The sequence below is a fragment of the Python bivittatus genome, unplaced genomic scaffold (genome assembly GCF_059951505.1).
Source record: "Python bivittatus isolate LINGU-HERP-01145 unplaced genomic scaffold, Pbiv_v1 ctg000700_np1212, whole genome shotgun sequence".
Classification (NCBI taxonomy): domain Eukaryota; kingdom Metazoa; phylum Chordata; class Lepidosauria; order Squamata; family Pythonidae; genus Python; species Python bivittatus.
In genome coordinates, this window is record NW_028277098.1 from 83,523,777 (window position 1) to 83,549,324 (window position 25,548).

Genomic DNA, 25,548 nt, shown 5'->3' on the forward strand with positions numbered 1-25,548 from the left:
CTGTATCATTTAATAATTGCAACATAAAATGGGAATTTCTGGTATGTGAACAATGGGTTAAACATTCATAATCACAAGTATTTATGTAAGGAAATAGAATCAGCCCACACATTAATTTGCAAAGACCCAATCTGCAGGGAAACTCCTCTATAACAAAAGTTTAATTGAAGTAAGCTACTATGCTCTGAAGCAGCTCAATTTATTTCAAGGGACACCTTTTAAAGGCATTGTGCCCCAAATATGGGGGAGAAAAAAAAAAAGCAAAACAAGCTGGCCTATTTTGCAGTATTTCCATACTACAGTAATGTATTCATCCTATGCTGCAAGGAACTGCTGGCCCCCACCCTTTGGAACATCTTGCCCCCGGGGATGAGACCGGCCCCCTCACTCCAGGCCTTTCGGAGCGATTTGAAGACCTGGCTCTGCCATCTGGCCTGGGGCGGGGAGGGAGGATATCAGAAATGGGGTTGGCTGGCCCCTTAGCGGCCTGGTGTGGCCCCCATCGGCCTCTTGGATTTTTTAGCTTTTTTATTTTTGTAATGTTTGGTTTTTATAACTTTTAATTGTATTTCTGATTTTAGTTTGTTGTAAGCTGCCCAGAGTCCCCCGTTGTGGAGAGATGGTGGGGACAAGTCAAATAAATAAATAAATAAATAAATAAAATAAACTCACAATTATTTCTTAACATTTTCACTTGCTTTTTTAATTCCATGGGATGCCAAGCGTTGCCTATTCAAATCGTTTTCTTCAAAGTTCTGGAGAATAAGAGATGGATGTTTTATCATGGAAGTCTTTTTGTTTTCTCCTCACGGAGGCACTTAGGTAGCTCTGAGATTCCCTTTGTCCATCTACTGGCTTATGGCTGATTTAACTACTTTCAGTAACAAATTTCAGTGACGGGACATATTAACTAGAAAATTCATAGCTAGCACACATTTGTTTTAATACATTATTTAATTTAAATACATACTAAAAATAGTAAAGAAAATGAATTTGCCTGTTATGCAAACAAGGCCAAGGCCAGCTTATTCAAAAGTGCTATATTTGTAGCACTTCCTTGACCTCAGCTATAAGATCGTGCGACATGTAGAATATGAATTGTAAATTAATATTTTTTCTTTTGAAGGGCCCTAATGTAAATGAAAAGAGGGGCAGGACTCACAGGAACTCAGTGATAAGGTAAGCTGAATCTGTGTGGCATATGCAGTTGACCTAGCTATATGATATTACACATTTTTGAAGAATTTGTCTTGTTACAATGGTGCTTGGAGGAAGTCAATGGCCCTGTTCACATGACACACTTGCTTGTGGGCAGGAGGACAAGAATGTCATGTGAACCCATAAACTTAGGTTGACACAGCTACTATCCTAGAGGGTGCTAGATTTAGCCCCAAATGACCCAATCTGGGCTAAACTAATTCATTTGGTGAAGTAACTTTACCTATGTCATGTGAATTTAAAATGTTAATTGACCTTTCCAACAGCCATAACAAAGTTTTAGAAAGGCCTTATGAAAACAGTGCTTCTCTAAACACTGTTTATGTAATCACTTTGGATTTCATTCCCTGTGGCCACATGGGTCTTGGTTTTGAAAAAAGAGGAAAACTAGGTGGGAGACAGTATAACCTACCCAAACCTGCTCTTGGTGGTCCCAACCCCATAAAGCCATCATGCCTTTTCTCCTTGCAGGTAAGAACAATAAAAATGGTAAGAAGTGAAGTAGGAAGGGACAGCCTCCAGTCTCCTTTGTGGTGCCAAAGAGGACTGAAAATATGGCCATCAGGTGACTGATGAAGTCATCCAAGATCATGTGCTATGGACAAAGATCACCTGATCAACTGAGAGAAGTTATGCCTAATTTGCCTGTATTATGCAAACAAGGCCAAGACCAGCTTATTCAAAAGCTGGGTTCACATACTGTACTATTCCATATATTGGTTAGTTGGTGGCACAGTGTGATGTTTACATTTAGCCACTATGGCTTACTAAAAAAAAAAAGAAAAGCCAGGACTGGAGAACTACATAAGAAGCTTATTGTAGGATGTTCAAGAAGAAAACCTATGCTTATATTTACCAACGAAATATTGATCTAATTAAAATCAATTTAGGGGCATATAATTTTTGCCAGAAGCTGAGACATTAAGAAAAGTTAGACGACTTTCAGATCAGCAAAATTATTCAGGAGAAAATTTCAATTATACTAAAAATATATTATCTGCTCCTTTGAAAATTACACAGACTCATGTTCAATCCTATACAAGGAGCTGCACATAACTATTTTAACTTTTCACTCATCTGAAATGTCTGACTAAAGCAGGATTGAGTAGTCTTTAGGCTTGTGGGATCTATTCGTTTTCTTCCTAAGAAATCCAACCATTTAGGGCCAGTTGCAAGTCATGCTTGTCAAACTAAATAACATTTTGGTTTAGCATAATGTGTTAACCAAATCCTATGCTTACAGAGTAAGTTAAGAAGATATCTGTGCAACCTCCTGAGCCTAAGATTTTTTTTTCATTATGAGAGCTGATATGAGCTCAAAGTTCTGTCACAAAAAAAGTCCATTCCTATTTAGCTCAAGCTTTCTTCACTTCAGAGCATGAGAAAATACTGCTTTTATGAAAAAAAAAATTCAAAAATGAAAATCCTTGCCAATTTACTGCAAATTTATCTAGAGACCCAACAGTAGATCTGATTAATCTTTTACTTAACTTAATAAATTTAATTTGAAATCTACAAAATTTGCTGCATTTTAGGAAAACTTTTATTTAAAGAAAATTCTTGTTTAAGGTTCTTAAAACGGAGAGAACTTTAGATTGTATCAAGAGGAGAAAAACTTTATCCAGGTACATTCTTAAATCTCTAATTTAATGCAATGCACCTTTAAACATATGATATTGTCTTTTTAACTTTATTTAAAAAACTACATTATATGGTGCAAATAAACATTTGATCAAACACGCAGCATTGACAATGGACACATTTCCATCTACAGCACTGAGGAAACATCTCACTACCACCATTGAATTTCAAACCCATGATTCTCATCTCAAGTGTACATCATCTCTGCCATGTGAGACATTTTCTTGGGAATATATAAGTAATACTCCATGTACCCAGAAAGATCTTCAATAGTCACATCATCCACAAAGACTCGAGCTTGCTCAGAACAAGACCGGGCAGAGCCTGACGAACCTGTACTAGAAGGTGATCGGTTTGGCAAAGATTGTGAACGCACTTCCAGGACTGCTTTTTCACACTCTGATAAGACGCTCCGCAAACCAGAAAAGGAGTATGTTTCTATTGCTTGCCATTCTTTGTCCATGCACGGGCACTGCTTCTCATAACTCAGCTTGGAGAGAGACTGGAAATCTGAAGGCTGGCTAGGATCCAGGCGGGTTTCAAAGGTCAAAGAAAAAGCATGGCAATTTCTTCCCAAATTCTTTGAAGACTGCACGCTAGTAAATGTTTTCTGATGTCCTGCTCTGCTTTTTCTGCAGTTGCTGCTGTCAAAAAGCGGACATTTCTTTCCACTTAGGTACACCTCTTCCGAAACATTAGGATCTGGACCAATTTTATTTTTTGAAGCATCAATCTGACTTTTGTGTTTCAGTTGGTTATTTACAGAAGATGCTTTCATGCTGCAGTATGTAAACTTTGGGGGATGCAGAACAGGAGATTTGGAACGCCTGCAACGCTGTGGCCTTGTTGCCCCTCTCAAGGGCTTCCGTGCACCCCTGTAACAGAAAGCAGCAACATTAGCAGAAACTAACTCTAGAACAAAATATATTCCAACATAGGAATATTAAATTATTTGCTCTAGTTCTATGGATGAAGTAACTTTATGTCATGTGTCTTGTGACTTTTGTCCCTGAAAAAACTGGGACAAAACTGGGATTTTAAGGGTTGCAACTATAACCTAATCAGAAAGAAATATCATTATGAGTATTTGATGCAATTAAAATAAGACACTGCATTTCTTCCAATTACTTCCAAATAAATTCCCAATCAGGCAAAGCATCAGAGGAAGGCAGAAGCAACATGCAAACAGATCACTGTACAGTAAGCTTCACCCTATTTTCTAGATATTCATATTAGCCAAATACTGGAAGATAAAAAGAAATTTGAAATAAAGAGTAGTTCTTGAACATACACTTACTAGTGATTTTTCTTACCTGTGCCAAATCTCTCTTGAACAGACAATCTGATGCCAGCCTCCATCAATAGTTGCTCTGCCTGGAATTCTCAATCCCGTTCCTTCACTAACAGAAGATCTGATTTAAGGAGCAGACAGGATATTAAAATTCTATTCTGTATAGGCAGTTCGCAACTTATGACCATTTGGTCAGTGGCTGTTCCAAGTTATGACAGTGTTGAATGAATGATGGTTAGGACTGGTCCTTGGAGATCCAGCCATCCAAGCACCCCCATGGTCACATGATCACGAACTGGGTGCTTGGCAACCCATTCACACTTACAACTGGTTGTCAAGCACCCCATGATCACCTGAACGCCATTTGCAACCTTCCCTGCTGGCTTCCCCAGAAAGTCAATGGGAAAGCTGGCAGGGAAGTTCACAAGTTGCTGGAGTATGTCTCCTCCACCTGAGCACCCTCCCCAGCCCCTCTGTGCTTGCGCCACACCAGTCACTTGTGCACTCTCCCTGACCTACGTCTCTTGCACACTCCCTCGCACCCCCAACCCACGCCTGTTGTGCACCCCTCCTCCACCTGGAAGCAGCCACTTATCTGCCTGTGAGCCTGGGACTTGCAACTTCTTGCTGGCTTCCCCACTGACTTTGGTTGTGAGAAGCCGGGAGGAAGTTGCCTTGCCTAGCAACTGTGGGATTCAGTTAACAATGGCAACCAGGACTGCAGAGATTGCCATCACTAAGCGATGAGGTTGCACTTTACAACTGCATCACTTAGTGACAGAAATTCTAGTCCCAATTGCCATTGTAAGTTGAGGACTATCTGTAATCAATTCTCACATTTACATCTATAAAAAAGGAATTGTGGATAAGACTCTGGCTTAATAAAATGAGCAACTACTACTAAAACTGATTAGCCAGGAACTGTAAACATACCATGTAAGCCTAACTGCCTGGAACAAGTGCTTCTATATGTCATGTTTAAAAATATTAAAGCTACTAAAATCAAATTTATTTCTGCAGAGTGGGAAACGTAATTTATTTGAACAACATGATTTAAACTTAATTGTGAAGAACAGTTTCAATGGGTAGAATAGGTGAAAACAGAGACTGAAATTACAGGTAACATTATACATGGATTCAATTTAACCACTGTTGAATAAGCCAACAGTCTGGTTGTTCATCATGCTAGGCCAAATAGGCTTAGCATTATGTGAGAGTTAGGCTTTGTCTGAAGAGTGGACATAAAAATCTGAGACAAAGGAAATAAACCTAGAACAGTTGCTCAAGGAATTGGTAAGTAAGTGAAAGAAAATAATGTTGCATCTTTGCCTTAAGAATCCTTGGCCCAAAAGTTAAAATAGAAAGTATCTACATCACATGGGCCTCATTACTTGCAGGACCGCCTTTCTACAGTGGTTTCTGCCCATCCCACCAGATCTGGCAGGGAGGGCATGCTCCAGGTCCCTCTGTAAAGCAACCTTTCTGTCACACAGTGGGGCCTAGGAGGTGTGCCTTCCCTGTCAAGGCAACCTTCCCCCTGAGATTTGGATGGCCCCAGCTCTACTGGACTTCCTGCTGGAAGGCCCTGAAGGAATTGGGGCCAGGTTGCTAGTGGAACCTGGTATATGTGTTCAATTTTATATGCTGTTAGAGAAATGTTAACAGTGCCTCAATTATGTTTTTAACTGTTGTGTGTGTGTGTGTTTGTGTTGGTCCCTTTATTGTGTTTATTATGTTTCCGTTAGCTGCCCAGAATTATTTGATTAAGATGAGTGGTCATCAAAATCTGCTAAATAAATAAATAAATAAATAAATAAAATCTTAAATTCTTCTGAATGCTAGATAACTGTGAAAGGACTCTACTTTTAAAGACTCTACTTTTAAACTTTTAAATCTGAAACTGCTCAGCAGATCTATATAAGAACAGTCTTTGGTATCAGGATCTAGGAGTAAAATAGTGATAGAATTCTGCCTTGCTTCCAGCAGACCTATAGCTAGAGTTGAACAACACTTAGATATAAAAACAAATATAAGATCCTGAACCAACTAAGTGATCCATGCATATCTTACACAGATTTTATGAGCTGAATTCAATGCTAGGGAATGAAACCTCCCAGTTCCCTTACTAGACAGAGCATTTGCTATAAATTTGGAGTAATACAAACATGAATGTTGAGCTTGAAGACTTTCTTCACTGCTAATTTTAAGCTTACAAAAATAAAGCAATACACCATTAAAAGCACCAAGTCCATAAGAAAAATAAATTTAATCAATTGTTACCTACCCAGCTGGATCCACTCTTAACTTTTTGAAAGCTGTTTGCAGGCTGTCTTCATCTCCTTCTTTAGCTTCTGATTCCATCTGTAGGTTGTTAGAAGGCCACTGTGCCTGCCATACAATGAGTGCTACCAACAACAACAAAAACAGTTTTTGTTTTTGTAGAGAATAGAAAGTGCAATAAGCCTATAAGAATGGCATACATTCAACAGAAATGCATACTATATACAACTCCAACACAGACTGACTGATTTGTGAAAAGTCACCTTTCAAGTTCCTAGTTGTTTGACAAAAAGTCCCATGGTCAATTTTAAGAGATAGCCATGTCATCAGGAAACACATTTCTTGCATTACTTTGAAGCTTTTTACAACATGAGCTACTTTCTAGACAACAATGGTTAAATATGCATTTACTAAGTAAATTATCCCTTGCATATTAAGACAGCATTCTTAGTTTAACCTAGTTTATACATAAACAAAGTATTTACCATGCAAATCAATAGTCAAAGCCATTTGGTTAATATCAAATGAGAATGAAAAACTGTAAATGATTGAAAATATGATATCTGTGACCACTCAGAAAGGTTTGTTTGAACCTATGGAACAAAAAAACCCTACATTATTCATCATTAGGAAATAAGACTTAAAACTTGAATGCCTTAATGAAAACACAAACTTCTTACTGAAATTCATTAATATGCACTACTGCATAACTCTGATAATGCTGATTACTATTTTATAGATCAATTTACATAGAAATGTGCTTTAGACTCACTCTTTATAAGGCGACTTACAAAATGTCAGAATAAAAATAACAGCCATCTAGTTGGGAATTGGGGGACACGGTGGCGCAGCGGCTTAATGACACTGAAAGTTGCCGGCCAGAAATGGTCGACGCTTCAGCGGTTCGAGTCCAGCCTTCGCGTTAAACAGGGTGAGCTCCTGTTTCCTCCCCAGTTCCTGTCAACCCAACAGGTCGAAAACTCACGTGAGTAGATAAATGGGTACTCTCACTCCGGTGGGAGGAAAAATGCTGGCGGTGCCTTGCAAAAAGGAGTTGGGAGCAGTTGCTGGTAAGCGCGAAAAACCGCACGCACCCGAAAAGGGCGCGAAGCAACGAAAACCCGCCTCCTGCGCTCGCCAGCTGGGCTCTGCTCTAGGAAGGAGGCTCTGGCAAACCACTTCCGAAAAACGATTGCCTTGAAAACTGCAAGGACTCGTCCAAGCAGTCACTGCAGGGTCAGCAATGACTGAGCGCAGACCAAAAAAAAAAAAAAAAAAGTTGGGAATTCAGAGAAATTCACACATCTTGAAGGCATACAAAGTCCCAGACCACACTGGATGTGAGACCCTACTTGTGGAGCTGGGTCGCAGGGATCAATGGGGACTGCTGCTCACTTACCTTCTTCTCTGCAGTGTAGCAGCATCCCTGCCTGTGTTCCTAGATTCTGTGTCTGGGTTAGTGGTGGACTTCAACCTGCCATTTCTGGGGCTGGGGTATGAGGTAGCACAGGAGTTCATGGCCACCATGGCAGCCAAGGACCTGGTCCAACTTGTTCATGGTCCAACTCTCATGGGTGGCCACACATTGGATCTGGTGTTTGCCTTGGGGCGGCAGCAGCGTAATCTGGATTTGGGGAATGCTAACATCAGTCCCTTGCCATGGACAGATCATTCCCTTTTGGCCCTAGAGTTCAGTGCAGCTGCCCCTCACTGCAAGGAGGTGGGGCTTATTAGATCAGCCTGCCCCAGGTGCCTGATGAACCCAGTGCAGTTTCAGAGGGAGCTTGGTGTTTTTCACAAAGCTCTGGCATGTCATTTGGCAGATGCCCTTGCTGCTGCTTGGAACGAGCTGGGCTGAATTGTGCCTGTGCAGATTCTCAGTGCTTGTGGAGCTTTAGAGCACCATGGTTTACTGAGCAGCTCTGGAGATGAAATGACACAAGAGATGCCTAGACCATCGCTGGAGGAAGACAAAGAGTGAAGTCGATCGAGCACAGGTAAGAGCCTATATTAGAGCTTACCTTGTGGCAATAAGGGCAGCAAAGTGTACTTACTTCTCCGTCCTTATTGCATCTGCAGACAGCCACCCAGTAGCCCTGTTTCGAGTGACAAGGTCCCTCCTGGGTAAGGAGGAGCCAGGAGAGATCTTGCAGGGCCACTATGAGGAATATTTGCGGCATCTGTCAGATAGTCGCTCGACTTTACTCGGAGTTGGTCTCTGGCTGGGCAGATCTTTGGAAGTGACTGAGACATGTCTGAGCCTGTTGTCTTGGAGGAGTTTGAGCCAGCTGATCCTTAGGAAGTAGACAGGGTCCTCGTGGCTGTGAGTTCTGCTACCTGTGTTCTGGACCCATGGCCCTCATGGTTAGTTAAGGCCTCCTAGGAGGTGGAATGTGGCTTGGTCCAAACAGCAGCTAATGCCTCTTTGGGGGGGGGGGGATCACCTGCCTTGAAGGAAGTGGTGGTATGCCTCCTTTTCAAGAGGCCATCCTTGGACCCAATGTGTTAAACAAGTTTTCTTCAGTTTCCAAACTTCCCTTTTTGGGAAAGGTTGTTGAGAGAGAGAGGTTGGTGCTCAGCTTCAGAGGACCCTGGATGAAACAGATCATCTGGACCATTTTCAGTCTGGATTCAGGCAGGGGTATAGTACTGAGACGGCATTGTTCATGTCATGCTTGTTGATACCTTTCAGGTATCTCTCAGCAGCTTTTGATATCATCAACCATGGTATCCTTCTGGACCAGCTTTGGGGGCTGGGAGTTGGAACCACTGTTTTGCAGTGGTTCTCCTCCCTTCTCTGTGGCCGGTTTCAGTCAGTACTTGCGGGGGGGGGAGAGGTTGAGCCCTAGGCCCCTGCAGTATGGGGTGCCTCAGGTCTCAGGTCTCTTGCCTTTCCTCTTTTAACATCTACATGAAACAACTGGGTAAGGTCATTTGACAGGACAGGGTACGATATCATCAGTATGCTGATGATACCTAGCTATACATCATAACCCCTGGCTGGGCAGGTGATGCTGTTGCGGTGCTGACTGTCTGGAGGCTGTGAGGGTCTGGATGGGGAGGAAGTGACTTTGACTCAACCCTGGCGAGAGAGTGGCTTTGGGTTTTTCCCCACCCCCCACAGACTTGCACTTCCCCAGACTGAGCTGGTGCACGATTTGGGGGTTCTCCTGGACTCACAGCTCCTGCTCAATGAGCAGGTGGCAGCTGTGGCTAGTGGGGTCTTTGTACAGATTCAACTTGCGTGACAACTGCACCCTTTCCTGGACCGGGAGGTATTGCTCAGTCACTCATGCCTTAGTCACTTCCCATTTGGATTATTGCAATACACTTTACGTGAGGCTGCCCCGAAGACCACTCAGAAGCTACAAGTTGTCCAGAACGAAGCAGCGCCCACAGCATTTGGTGTTTCTAGGTTTGCCCACATTACATCTCTGTTGTGTGAGCTGCACTGGCTCCCAGTTTCCTTCCCAGTGCAATTTAAGGTACTGGTTATCACCTTTAAGCCCTACATGGCACAGGTCCAGGTTATTTGTGGGACCACCTCTCCCTGAGAATATCTGCCCATCCTACCAGATTGGATAGGGTAGGCATGCTCCAGCTCCCTTCCCTGAAATATTGCCATCTAGTGGGACCTTGAAACCATGCCTTTTCCATGGCTGCCCCTGCCTTATGGAACTCCTTCCTGCTGGTTATCCAGCAGGCTCCCACTCTCTCAGCCTTTCAGAAGGCCATCAAGAACTGGCTTTTTACTTTTTGATGTGTATTGGAGCACAGTGAGGATGTCTGGAGTTGGCTGTGGGGCATCCCAAGGGGATGACTGAGGCACTGGGTTTTGTCTTGGTTTTATGATTTTTTATAGTTCTGGGTTTTATTGTTATTGTGAGCCACTGTCAGTCATTTGAGGTAGTCCAGACAACAAACCAAAACCATGAGTACTAATACTACCTTCATTGTAAGATTACAGTAACAGAATCTTGCAAGTCTGAAAGCACTTCTCCCCTTCCTTGCCTTTACATTCCGGAGAACTAGGGAGGGTCCCTTCTGAGATGCTTTCTCTGCCCCCATTCCTTCTCTGGGCTGAGGTACTGTCAGGTTCAGCCCAAGAACAACAATGAAACAGTACAGTCCAATGTAGTTCTTTTATTGCTTACACACTATAGACAGAATCTTGCCAGACTAAACCTATCCTAAAACTACTAGTGGATATACCCTGTGAGAGTCTAGGGAGGGGCTAACCTCAGCCTCTTCTTCTTCTCATGGTCCTGCTGGGGGCTGAGAAAGTGCTTGCCTTGCCCCTTCCGCTGGAATGCACCCCTCCCTCCTGACAGCCTTGATCTCTCATACCAGTCTCCTCCTTGTCTATGTCTTCCATTACAGGTATCTTTTGTCTGACCACTATCTAGGCTGCAGCTCCTCCTCCTCTTTTCTCCCAAGGTTATTCTCACAGTCCATTACAGCTGCTCAGAATTATGCTTTAAGATGGGCAGCCATACAAATCATTTAAATAAATAAATAAAATAAACATATAAATACAAGTTGGAGAAGTCTGGCACAGACAAATGTCAAACAACATACTAGAAAAAAAAAACCCTTAAAATTATACCAACAAAATTAAAGAGTAATAATAAAGGGCTCCCCTGAATATTTTTTTTCTAAAAACAGATCTAAAATTGTCCAATTATCTTTACACTGAATCTGAAAAACACTTGGTTAACCAGTGCAAATAATGTAGGGTACATGTTACATTAACATTTCATTTTCCTTCTGCCAATAGCCTAGTGGCTATATTTGGAATCAGCTGAAGCCTCCAAATTCTATTAAAGGAGGCTTCCAAAATAATACTACTGTAATCCAATCTAGATATAACTAAGGCAAATTCTAGCCAATCCAAGAGACTCCTCTTATTTAAGCTATTAGAACTTTTAGATTCAGTGCATGATCACAACTAAGTGTGCTTTATTTAACATTCCTCTGTAACAAATGTCTTTCAACTAAAACTGAAATATCATACTATACACATAGGACAGATACTTCCTATGATGAGAGTAGTTATGAACAACAGATTGGATACATCACAGGAAACTGAACCTGTCTATGTCATATTAACAGCATAAGTGGGACAGAATAAAATTCATTTGATTGAGAGGCTTCAACAAAGTACAGTGAAATCCACCCATACAAAATGGCATCCACACAGTACTTTTGGTACATTTTTTTAAATGGCAATGATTCCAGAAAGGAGTATATCAAAATCCGTATTTAATCTGCTGAACTGATAAGGGCACATATATCTATGATTTATTTATTTAGTACTTCCATCCAAAGATGTATATTCCATTATGTAATAATAAAGTAACTATAAGGTTACTACAGGAAATCAATAAGATTTATCACGTTCTATCATTTCAGTTTAACTCTGCTCTATCCAATTTATTCTAATTTTAAATCTTCTTTGCAAGAAATACACTATTTATACATACTGTATACAACTATTAGTATCAAATACCATAGCACAAAGTGAATTGTCTTATATAAAACTATGGATGTAAATTCACAAATAGAGTTCACAAGCATCGCAGAAATCAAGCAATTAGTTCATGCAATTTGAAAGTAAACATAATGATTGTGTAATGGAATGTGAGAATGACCTTGGAAGACAGGGGAGGGGGCGAAGGAGAGATGCTACCTAGGGAATAATCTGATAAAAGGGGGAGGAGCCCCCAACTGAGTAATGGGGACAGAAAGAAACTTAGAAAGGACCCGCCCTAATTGATCAGGCAGTAAACAGGGACAGCAGGAGATTTGTGCTTTCAGACTTGCAAGATTCTGTTAATGGAGCCTATCAATGTAGTAGAAGTAGCTCATCTGGTCATGTTTCCTGTCTGGTTTACCTGGTAGGGCTACTGCTATAATACTACTATATTTTTGCTGATAAACATCATATGTTTTTTAGAATTTCTGTGATATACGCAAATAATAAATAAGGCTAATAAGACTGAGGATCTGAAAAGGACTGAACTGAATTATCATAACAATGCAGAATATTATCTGAAAGCTCAGAGCAATAGAAGAACCTTGCTTTACAGGATCAGAAAAAATCTTACTGAATATCTGGCAGAAGAAAATTATAACATTTCATAAGGAAGATATTAATTCTGGGGCCCATTTCAAAACAACCTTTATACTTAGAAAAAAGGAGATAACTATAGGCACCAATTCATGTCACCTTTCAACACACATCATCTTTTCGGTAACTTCTTCAAGGATCAACATTCTGTTTCAGGGATTTCACTCCTTTAGGCAGCAAACTTACCACTGACTAATGAGAACACAACTTCCTCAACTTAAAGTATGCGTGCCTTTACTTCAGGCCTATAATCTGGAGAATGCCTCTTAGACAAAAATTAAGTACTTTAAACAGATTAAGATTAAGTACTTAAAGCAGCTTTTAACTACTGTACTTGTATTTTTATGGATTTCAAAATCTATGATATATGGATTATTCAAGCTGCAAAAAGTGCACCTGTTACTTCATATGAACTACATTGTTACAAAAATACATTTCATCTTCCTTAAATGCCTCTTTGGATATGCAAGTGAGTTAGAATTCAACTATAAAGTTAGATTCACAGCATTTGTTAGACAAAGACAAGTAATTCTGGTCAACATACATGAGAAGACCACTTGAAACAGGGCAAGGTAAACAAACTATGTGCATATATTTGACAGCATAATGTCAAAAACAACTGGTCTACTTTATCTGATGTGTCTAAAATAATGAATTTCAGTATACATTTGATAAGAATCTATTTCTGCATGGAGCCAGCATACATTGGAAATTCAGTTTGACAAAAAAGCAGCAGCAGCACCTATAAATATGTACAGGTAGTCCTCGTTTAGCCACTGCAATTGGTTCCAGTAAAATGGTCGCTAAGCAAACCATGTGACAGAGAGAGATACTGCAAAGATCACTGGTTGCTGCTGTCTCATTTAGATAAAGTTCTCTCATGCAACAATGCCAACGTTACTTGCACTCTGGTGTGCCTTGTCAGATGCAGTAAGTGTGCACATTGCTCAGAAAATGATTTTTTTACTACCGCTTATTACCATTTATTACTGTTGTATTTGCAAATGGTTATTATCCAAGGCAGTTGTTAAACGAGGACTACCTGTATTCAGAACTAAGACTTCTGTCTGAATTCCTTCCTGTGTGGTGGACCTGTCAGAGTCCTTCATTAAGGGCAGGGAGAACCAGCTTCAAATCTTTTAATACTCATTAAACAACTGTAACACTCTCTGCGGGGGGGGGGGTGTATGTGTGCTGTGAAGATACAATATGATGTGGGTATGTATAATCTATATGTTCATAGGAAGGGCAGATTGGAAATGAAATAAATGCACTATTAAAAAACACTAACATTATACAGCCTAATTACTGTGTGACTTCCAGGATAATTTCGGCGTTGGGAAATTCTGTACGTGTAATGTGACCAAGGCTTTTAATGTTGAGTCACTACAGAAGATAAGGGTGAAAACGTGTTCGCCTTTAAGGCGCCATGAAACTCCCGGTCACTTTTTAGCAGCAAGGAGACCCGTTTCGGCGACCCAAGCAGGGAATGTTTCCGCGGTTCCGGACGACCCAGAAGTCGGGCTATGTATTAAATAAGAAATCCGACAGTGCACAAATTAGTACAAATGACGTAGCTGAAGAAGAAGAGGCCCAGACCTTACTTTCGCCTCTTCGGTACGCAACTGCCTTGACGGGGAAGGCGAGAGAGAACTAAGACATAACTGGGGTCCCAAAATAGAAGGCAACCCAATTCATCCCAACGAAAATAAAAGCCTCCATTCCTCTCCCTCAGGTTGAACGAACCAACTTACCCCGACAAAACGCACCCAATCAGTCAAACGAGCCACGGCCGGAAGTGAACATAGAAACAACAGGAAGTGACGGTACCGTTGCGCATGCGTTGAAGGACCGAGAGTTCTCTGTGGCCGCTCCTCACAATTCCATCCACTCATGTTTTGCGCGCGTAGCCAAACGAGAAGACACAGGCTGGCGCACGCGCACGAATACCAAACCTTCCCCATCAGGAATCGGCCTTGGTAAGTCGCTTAAACATCCGGGTCACTCCTTTATTTTCGCTCACACGCTTAAGGGGAGGTTGGGGGATTTGTGTGGGGGCAAACGGAATGTTTGAAATTTTCTTTCCGCCGCTCCTTTTGCGCAGAACCGCCTAAGTGCGGAGCTGGCCAGGTTCCTCGTCCGCTCATTGTCACCAGACTGGCTGGTTCTTCCCGCCAAAGCGGTTGTCTTCTGCTGAGTCACCGCGCTGGGCGTCTTATTCCCGCTGCTCTACGAAGCATCCCTTCCGTTCCTTTTCGGTCATCTCGGCTCTTTCGCATTCTGGGCTTCAGTCGCAGGCAGAAACTCCACAGGTGAAGCTTTTCTCAACTTCGTTTATTGGAGGGGCAGGTTTTTCTGTTGTAGCAAAAAGACTTGTGGCACTTTGAAACTAACAGATTGTTAATAACCTAAGTAAGTGTTTTTCAACCTTGGCAGCTTTAAGATGTGTGGACTTCGACTTCCAGAATTCCCCAGCCACCACATATCTTAAAGTTGCCAAGGTTGAAAAACACTAACCTAAGTTTTAGCGCGGCTCCATCGACTTCATTTGATGCAGTAGCCTGTGATGTAAAGCAGGAGGAAGGATGACTGCTCATTGGAAGGATTGATAATGAAGCTCAAGCTCAGATACTTTGGTCACCTAATGCGAAGAGAGGACTCTTTGGAAAAGACCCTGATGCTGGGAAAGATGGAAGGCAAAAGGAGAAGAGGACAGCAGAGGATGAGATGGTTAGATAGCATCACTGAAGCAATGAGCATGAAACTGAGCAAACTCAGGGAGGCAGTGAAGGACAGGAAGGCCTGGCGCGATATGGTTCATGGGGTCATGAAGAGTCGGACACGACTTAACGACTGAACAACAACAATTTAGTTGTTTTTTGTTACGGATGTCTTTGCACCCTGCTGAATTATGTTACTCATGTAGTTGCCCTAAAAGGGAATGGTACCCTCATTTCGAGTCCCATTCTTAGTAGCTACATTGATAGTCTACATAGTTTCCTTGCCCACAATGTTGGAGTCCTTTACTCTTGCTTTCTTCTGGGATTTTTTCCCCAGCCTGGGATTCCTGGTGGTCTCCCAACCAAGTACTCAGCAGTTGTACATGTCTTTTAAGTCAACTAGGTGATACCACTGCTGCTGGGCTTGTTTTCAGGCTCAGAGGATGGGGGGAGGAATGCAGGCTGGTAGTCATCCAAAATTACAAGATGTTCTGACCAAATGTAAGGATAGTAAAGAAGGTAGAATATGTTTTTGCTTGACAATATGTATGTTTCATTTGTTGTCCAACTAAACGTTTTGAAATATTTGCCATATTTGATGGCAACAATAAGGAAATGACTCAGACTATTGTCAAGTCATCCTATTCTTATACCTTACATTTTTCCAATCCAGATACAGAACTTTACATTTCTTTCTGTTAAATTCCAGTGCATGCATTTCAGTAAGCCTGTCTAGGTCTTTTTGCATCTTCTCTCTATTTGAAGTATTGCCACCCTTCTCAGCTTTGTGTCGTCTGTAGACTTGATAAGCATCCTTCAACTCCCTCATCCAAGTCATTGATAAAAATGGTGAATAACAGGATGTATAACAGAGCCATCTACTGCTCATTTTGACACTTCCATGCTTAAGTGGAGCATTGATATGCACTCTTTGGGTGCAATCATTCATCCAATTGTAAGTCCATCAAACCAAGGTATCATCTAGCCCATATTTTAACACTTTATTAAGGAGAATATCATGACAGACTTTGTCAAAGATTTTTCTGAGATTCTGAGGTCTGTGCATTCCCCAATCTTTTAAGCTGAAATCAGATTGTTACAATCAAAGATCAGTAATAGAACTATTAAGCTAGTAACTCTATCAAGGAAGAAGATAGGGTTAATATGACATGATTTGTTTGTAGCAGATCTGTGCTGGCTGCTTTTAATTGTAGCATACCTAAGTCAAAACGTGCTGCATGATCATCTTTTTGAGTACCTTGTCTAAAATGTCAAGCTGACAGGTCTATGGTTTTCAGTGTCATTTATTCTCCTCTAGTCTTCTGGGACCTGGCCAGCTCTCCTGTATTTTTCAAAGATTACCAAGATTTTTCTGCAATCACCTCCACTAGTTCCGTTACTACTTTGGAATGTAATCTATCTTGTCCTGGGAGCTTCACCCTTGATGACTGCATGGACAGATGCTCACCAATTTGACCTGTTTCCAGTAATATTCTATAACTCTTTCAAGAACAATCCTGTAATCTCTTATATCTCATCCATCCCCCTGGTCCAGTCTTCCCCTTCTACTTTTTTCAACCTTACCACTTTTGTTTTCTAGCTGATCATATCTATGCCATGTATCCAAAATATTTGTGTTTTTGCTTAGTAATCATCACCTTATTTTGATGATTATTTTATTTTGTCCAGGCTTAGTTAGTTCACCATCCACTCCATGGTGCGCTTAATAACTGTCTCCAGATCCATAATTCTTTCAATTTCCAGCCTTCGGACCCATCACGTAAGGGTTGGTTCTCAGCTGATAAGGATTCAGGGGACAGTTTTGTAAATTTTGTAAATGGACACTTGCAAGCTTATTGATTATCAATAAAAAGAACTCCTCCTTAACAGTTCACAGAAAAACCATTAAAAAGAAATTATAGAAATGTATGAAATATACACACACACACACACAAAATTTATAGAAATTAAATTATAGAAATAGTAACATCCTTACAAGAAATTGGTTTTCAATAGGAAATAGTTCAGTTGGTAAATTGTTTTTTGTAATTCTGCCCTTTTCATTTTAACAAGGAATCTGTGATTCATGCTTCAGGAAAAGATCAATATATCATGCCTTATCACTAGCTATATGACAATTACTTTACCTTTGCCAAAAGCATATCTGTAAATCAGTGGCACAACCATGGGCACACACATGGCTCCACAATATGCCAACATATTAATGGCTGAACTAGAATAATACTTTCTCAACTTACCCCCTTTACTTGAGATTCATTGATTAATCTGAAACCATGGATAAGAATTTCTTATCAGGTTCCATCAAGGCCTCACAACTGCTACATCACCATCAACCTTGGCCTCACCTACCTATAAAACAAGTCTACTATTTGAGTCACAATAAAATTATGTAATGGATACATAAACACCACATTATACAAGAAATCAACATATCACCATGCATATCTACGTGTTTCCAGATTCCACCAAGAACACACCACCAAATATATTGCTTTTAATCAGACTATGCTACAATTGTATTCTGCCCCACTTGACAGAGATGCTTAACTAATAGAAATAAACCAGGCATTCAGGAGACTGAACTACTCACCTATTGAGATCAATAGACAAATCATTACAGCCAGGTTACATAAGCACTATTAAGCAGTTCTGTTGGGGAAATAAATTGGTTCTTATTTCCTTAGTATTAAAATAACATAAATGTTCTGGGCTTTGCACAAGTATATGTATCAGGTTTTTTTATGTGTGCAGTATAAAAAATAAACTCTGAGGACTTGCCTTGTTTTCAGAACTGTGGATCCAACATTCAGTTAAGTTTTCTGAAGACAGGTTGTTTTATGTACCTTCTGTTAATCATCCATTTGATAGATGAGCATCCCAGGAAGCAGTTTTGGTGTATCACTTCCTTTTGTGCTTTCTTTGTGCTTTGATTCAACACCTAGTATGTACTTCAAATACATTATGACACATCCATCCTAGACGAGTCACAATGACATCAAACAAGCAACTAAGAAACATGTGTCAGTTAAACCATTTGAGCAAACGAATATCAACAGAGTGGAGCAGGGTGGGAGTTGTGTCCAAGTGAGCATTTTTCTTGCAGTTTTCTTCTTTTCTTGCCAGTTTGAGGGCTATAAACACTTAAAACGTTAATTTTTATTTTTTAGGGAATTAACTTTGTTAACCTAAATACTTAAAATGTTTTCACGAGCTTTTGTATATATGGGTAGTTCTTGGGTTATGACAGCAATTGGGACCGAGATTGCCATCGCTAAGTGATGTGGTTGTAAAGTATGACATCACATAACCGCATTGCTTAGTAATGTCAGTCCTGGTTGTTGTCATAACCCCAAGACACGTGGGTTGTAAGCGGGAAGAGGTGGGAGTCCCAGGTAAGGAGCGCGGGGTTGCTGTGGAGGGGTGGGGGAGACCAGGGGAGGGCTGGAGCAGGCCGCACTCTAGTTGGAAGAGGCCGGGGGAGGGTCTGGGAGGGCCAGTGGAGGTTGCGTGCAGGTGAAGGGGTGCTGTGGGTGGGAGAAAAAGTGGGAGCGACTTAACCAGAGTGACTTGTAACCTTCCCTGCCAGCTCCCCCATTGACTTCACTTGTTGGAAGCTGGCAGGGAAGGTTGCAAATGGCAATCATGTGACCGCAGCCAAGGAGTACCTCTATTCTGTCTTGAACAGTGGTCATTATCTGATTGGTCCTTAGATATTGACCTCTGCCACACATCATATCTTTGGTCAGTTGAGGCTTTTGCATAATGTGTTTTAGTAAGATAGAGTCTAGGTTATCTCTCTCATGCAGCCTTCCTTGCTAACAAGGAAGTACCAGTCAATTTTGGCACACTTTGGCCAATAAGCTACAAGTGTATCCAAAGGCCAGTTTTATCCCAAGAATGCTTATACTATTCTGTGCAAACTAGGATCTTTAATCTAAAGACTACCTTGCAAGATAACATACTATTGCCCACATTCCATCAACTAGGAGATATATACCCCATTACTGGTATATACTCCAGATACCTGATTTAGATATAAATGTGGTTAGCTCTCAGATAGGAAGCATTCACTTCTATCTTCACTTGGTATGCATTAGAAGACTTGGCAACATTTGAATGCAAAGTCTCGGTAAGCTCATTCATTGGAAGGCTTTCCTAATCTTAGCTGGGAATTCTGGGACTTACTAATTCTGGGACTGGAACCTAGCACATCTGGAAAGCACCAGCTTAGAGAAAACTAAAATAGTTTAACACTACAGCATTCTGTTCAAACTATATCTATATACACACACACCCATACATATGCATTAAGAATTTTTATTATAATAGTAAAGTCTAATACGAACTAAACTTAAAAAAGAATAGATTGAAAGAGTAAAAAGTGCAAGAAAAAAGAAAAGAAGAAAGAAAAATAAGAATATATTAAAGAGAAAAGCTGTAGCTGTAACTGGAAAACAGCAAGCATGTCCCTCTTATATTCTTTATAGGTTTTTCTGTAACATTTTTAATACTGTAAATGAGATTTGGATTAACAATAACTTCTGAAACACTGCTTAGACACCATCTAACAGTTATTCACAGTAAATTGAGGTCAGGCTAATCTTGCAGCCAGACCAAGCAAAATATACAAGTTTCTTCAGAAGTAGTTTTAAAAGTTCAAGTCTGCAAACCTTGAACCAGTGTGTTGATACTCTTTCTCCCCATTTTTCTGTGCTGCAGGAATGCACAGTGTTGGTTATTTTCTCATTTTTCTAACACTGAATTCATTTTGGCCTGTTTCTGTACTAATTTTCCATTATTTACCGTGTCTGCTAATGGCCTTCATTAGATGTATCTCAGGTTCAACCACTAGGGAGGAATTACTTCTGGTTTTGGAGAAGAAGGGGATAAAACCAGATTAGCATACCCAGAAGCATTTACAAATACAAATTTGGGATGGGGAAGGGTAAAATGCACTCTGAATTATTGATTTTACACACACACACACTTACTAAGATGGATATGAGTAGGTGGGTAGATATAAATAGGTATAGATATGCTTACAGTTTTTAAAAGTTGTTTGGGGAGGGGTGTGTCTAGCCACAGACAAGGATGTGCTGAGTTCTTCCCCCAATCTAGCTATTTTCTTTAATACAGCCAGTTTACTTCATTAAATATCAAATAGTAAAATAATTTAAAGAATGTTAAGGAAGGAGACTCTGCAAAAAGGAAAGGGGATCAAAGCTTATTTGGAAGACCCGAAGGAGATTGAGAAAGTACCTATTTCCAGCAATGAAGAAAAAGCAATGGAGGAAGAAAGCTCTGCCCGCAGACACAGACATCTGATATGGAGGTAATTGGACAATTAATAAAACAACTTAAAAAAGAATTGAAGACAGAATGAGAACATGCTTTAGGAGTAACTAAAGACTTGGCAGGTATGTTTGAGCAAATGAATAAACAATTTAAGGAAATGTCATAGCAAATAGCAGATATAGCTCAGGTTGCCAGCAAAGCTTATGTATGGCTACAAACAATACTTTGGAGATAGGCAAGGCTCAAAAGAGTATTGCTGAAATAAAGATTGAGCTGGCAGATTTACAGGATCGTAGCAGGAGAAATAATTTAAGGATCAAAGGAGTGTCAGAGAAAACTGGAACAACAATCCAACTACTTATCTCTAAAATTAATGACCTGAGCTCTGATTTGAATTTAACGGATAAAGATATTGAACGTGCTCAGTGGATTTACTGTCCTAGGAACACACAGAAACCTAGAGACATTTCGGTCAGATTTGTAAATTCAAATATAAAAGACAAAATTATAAGAAAATCACGTGAACTGGAGGAGATTAAATGGGACGGGAGAGAATATTCTTTTTCCAAGATATCAGCGTAACTACATTGCAGCGAAGAAAGGAATTCAAACCACTAACAGAAAAACTTAGGCAGAACGAGATTAAATATAGCTGGGGATTCCCTTTCAAGTTGATTGTTTTTATGTGACATGGACAAAAAGTTATTTCTACTTTGATTGAGATGCACAACTTGTTGGCAGAGTTCTCTAACAAGGGATGAAGGAAGCAATCTATGATTTGTCCTTGGAACCGCGGAAAGCAGGCTCAACTACAAGCTGAAGATTAGATAAGAATTCTGCACTGAGCTGTGGAGTAAAAGAAATTATATTACTTTTTTTTTTAATTTTTAGGTTTAGAGCAATAGGAAAAAGGAGGGAGTTAAATAAGAGTAAAGAATTAAATAAAATAACAATATAGATAAAACTATGGCTAAGGAACTATAGTAATTAAATTTGGGAGTTTATTGGCTGGTGAAGGGGAGAAGGAATTTCAGTAGGTCACACACACACTTAGACATCTGTGATTTTTTCCACTATCGGTCTGAGTGGGATTGGAAGGAAGGGAGATTGGATATGGAGGCATTGTACAATGTGGGAGATGGGGCAGGGGGAGGGATAATGGAGGAGGGTGATTTTCAGTGTGGGGAGGGAGAATGGGAGGAGGGTATTAATGCAGGGAAAAGAATTCTAATGTTATACATGCTCTTTGTAATATCAGGCAACGTTTTGATAGATTTTGTGACCAATAAGCTTTTAATTTTCTGGATGCGAGATAATCTTAACTGCATAGAGAAATTAGAGACATTCTAAAAAATGTAGGCAATGGAAGAACAGTATAAAATAATTTCTTTAAAAATTAAATGTTAGAAGTCTGGGAGATCCTATTAATAGGAAAAGGATTGTTAATTACGTCAAATCATTTAAACCTCAAGTAAATACGTTACAAGAAACATATACAAGAAATAGGTTGAATGTTAGGTATTTTGATAAACAATTTTTTGCACAAGGATCCAACAAATGAAGGGGAATAGTTATTTTTTTCAAAGATGGCATAAATTTCAAGGTTCAGAAGATTTTGAAAGATAGGGAAGATACATATTTATAGAAGGGGAATTTGTTAATAAAACACTAACTTTAGCATCTATTTATATTCCTAACCAGGGTCAGATCGGTTACCTATAAAAGTTATGAACAGAAAAAAAAGTAATAGAGATAACTGTATAATAGAAGGGGACTTCAATATTAGTGCATTAAAACCTCAGATTAAAATGCACAAGAGATTTCAAAACTTAATGCATAGTCTTGGACTCATAGATACATGGACAATTATGAACCCTGCAACAAAAGCACATACGTTTTATTCAGGTAGACATAAATCACATTCCTGGATAAACTATATATGGATATCTAAAACTTTTTCAATTTTTTTGCAACAAGTTAAAATTGTACCAATACTTAGATCACACTCCAGTCATTATTGTTCTCAAATTAGAAGAAATCATTCCATTTACTTATAATTGGCGTTTTAATCCTATAATACTGTATAATGTAGCAGCAAAGCAAAGACTAACTCAAACTTTGAGAAACTTTTTTCAAGAAAATCATACAAATGAAACATCAGTAAGAACAAGATGAGATGCTATGAAGGCAGTATTAAGAGGAATGTGTATAAACTAGATAAACATAATTTTAAAAATATCAGCACAAAAGGCAAGTAAGCTTTATTTAGAAATTAACAATTTATTAGCAAACTATAACAGAACTGGTTTAGATAGTATTTACAAAGATAATAAATAAAAGGAGAGATTTAGATGATTTGGAGACAGATAAAATCTCCTCTCAGCTTATTTTTACTAAGCAATGAATACGATAATAAAAATTCTAAAATACTGGCAAACAAATTGAAAAAAGTGAAGAAGAAAAAGTGTATTAGTGCAATTAAAAGTAGCAATGGTCAAATTGTGACCAAAATTGAAGGTTTAAGTGAACAATTCAAACTTTTTTTCAACAATTAAATTCCTCAAATAATCACCAGTAAAAATTAATCAATGTTTAAATAGATTAACATTCCCAGAATTTGCTCCAGAAGATATACAATTTATGGAATCTCCCTTTTCTATTTCAGAAATCACTGAAATCTTTAACACTATTCAAAATGGAAAATCTCCTGGCCCTGATGGATTTTCAGGGGAATTTTATAAAGAATTTAAAGAGATCTTAATACCTGAATTTCTATTTTTATGCAATACTTTGCACCAGGGGAAACCTTTACCAAGATCTTGGAAACAGTCTGAGATAATTTTGATCCTTAAATCGGGTAAACATTCCCAGGATTTGGCATTTTATAGGCCCATCTCACCTCTCAATACAGATTATAAGCTGTATACTAAACTGTTAGCTAACTGATTAAAAGTGATTATAGGTAAAATTATTCATATGGACCAATCTGACTTTATCCCAAACTGAAATGTATATACCCCTATCAGGAAATTATTAAATATTATACAAATTAGTAAAATAAATCTTCATTAGCCATATGTTCTTTAGATATATTTAAAGCCTTTGATTCTCTAGAAATACAATTTTTAAAACAAATATTAAATTTAAATTTGGGGCAGGCTTTTGTAAGATGATCGAACATATTTACAGACCGACTAAAGCTCAAATAAGGTATGATATGATTCAGATCCCATCATGATTTTAAGAGGTACCAAGCAGGGTTGTCTTTTATCACCTTTACTATTCAACCTAACTATAGAAGTGCTGGCAATAGCCCTTAGATCCAATAATCAGATTAACAGGATAAATATGGGAGATAAGACGTATCTTTTAAATTTATTTGCAGATATGATCTTGACTCTCAAATGCTGCTTATTCAGCTAGCTATATTAAGGAGGAGCTAGAGGAATTTGCAGAGGTGTCAAGACCATCAGTTAATTTTCATAAATCACATTTGGTTTTTTTTTCATAGAAAAACTCAAAAGGAAATTTTTACAGTTCTAGGGATTCCAATAGTATATAAATCTTTAAAATATTTAGGCATCACTGTTACTGAAAATATTAATAATTTTTTTACAAATATGTACCAACATGGAAAAAATTAAAGAAATGGAAAAATGGACTTCAAAACATTTCAGTATTTTAGGGTGAATTGCAGTGGTAAAAATGAAAATTCTTGCATGGCTTAACTTTTTATTTCAATGCTTCCCAGTGGTAATTCTAGAACAGGCTTTAAGATATTGGCAAAACAAAACAAAACAAAACTAGAAAGCAAAACAAAACTAGAAAGGATTTACAAATCCTTTTATGTAAAATCCTACATAAAGGATTTTATGTAGACCTCAGAAACAGGGAGGCTGGGGTATGTCCAGTTTGTTAATATATTATCAAACAGCACAGTTAGTATATATGATTCCATTTATTATGAAAGACTTCTGAACTATGGATTCAAATTGAAACTATGTTAGAGCCAGATATGTTTATAAATCAATGGTTTTTCACCCAAAATATTTTTCTAGAATAAAACAGATTGAAAATGTTTTTACGAAAACAGTGTTTCAAATTTGGAAGAGTAAGTACACAGTTTTGATAAAGGATACTTGCCCTTTAACTCCTCTAATAGCATATATCAGCATACTTCATTATTTAGAACAACCAAAAGGAACAATTTCAAAAATTTATAGGTTGTTATTGCAATCAGAAATAGGAGATCGACCATATGGTTTAAAGGAAGGTTGGTATACAGATCTTGGTAATCCCATACAGGAGATAAAGTGGCAGAAGTTATGGAAACTGGGTGGATTCACTTCAGCTTTAATGCAAGAACTGCAGTGGAAGATTCTACATCATTGGCACTTGACTCCTGTTAGATTGGCGCGTATCTATCAATCAATCAATCAATCAATCAATATATATCAAAATTATTCTTCCAAATGTTGGAGAGGTTGTCAAAAAAAAAAAAGAATTGAATGCTCCCCAGAGCTAACTGCATTTATATATAGGACCAAACCATAAGCTTAAAAATAAAGAGTTTATTTAATTTTAGCAGCCAAAATAATAATTGCACAATGTAGGAAAACTTGAGATAATATAACAGTTGAGTTGTGGATTAACAAGGCTTCTTCAATTGCTACATTAGAAAAAAATCACAAAGATAAATTAATGAAACATCAGAGGCAGGAACCACAATTCTATCAAATCTGATTGGATTTTATGGTTTATCTCAATAGCAATAGACTGGCATATTTTATAGCAATCTGGTATATTTTATATATATGGCAAATTTTCATATGTACAGTACCTGTCTATTCTCATTGCAGTAGATCTCTTTTGTATTTTGTATAATTTTTCTTTTTTCTTTTTCTCTATATCTTGGATTTATGTTAATGTAGTTACCTGATATTGTTAAAATC

At 38.9% G+C, this 25,548-nt stretch overlaps 2 protein-coding genes across 3 annotated transcripts in view; one reads left to right on the forward strand and one right to left on the reverse strand.

Annotated features, from left to right (window-relative positions):
• LOC103056357 (oxidative stress-responsive serine-rich protein 1-like) lies at positions 1-14,425 on the reverse strand. The gene is made up of 4 exons (XM_007420828.4): positions 14,315-14,425; positions 6,435-6,555; positions 4,173-4,271; positions 1-3,734 (listed from the first exon to the last, which is right to left on the reverse strand). Exons 2-4 carry the CDS (start codon positions 6,509-6,511, stop codon positions 3,047-3,049), a joined length of 864 nt encoding a protein of 287 aa, XP_007420890.1. The 5' UTR covers positions 6,512-6,555; positions 14,315-14,425; the 3' UTR covers positions 1-3,046.
• Positions 14,395-25,548, forward strand: part of LOC103055968 (oxidative stress-responsive serine-rich protein 1) — an 18,291-nt gene continuing 7,137 nt past the window's right edge. Inside the window, exons 1-2 of one of the 2 annotated variants that reach the window (XM_025167762.2) lie at positions 14,395-14,539; positions 14,665-14,872. Coding sequence is in view for 1 of the 2 variants with exons in the window: in XM_007420826.3 (XP_007420888.1) it covers positions 14,454-14,539 (86 nt within the window). In the remaining variant the exon portion in view is untranslated. The remainder of the gene's footprint in view (positions 14,540-14,664; positions 14,873-25,548) is intronic. The other variant, XM_007420826.3, reaches the window with a different exon arrangement.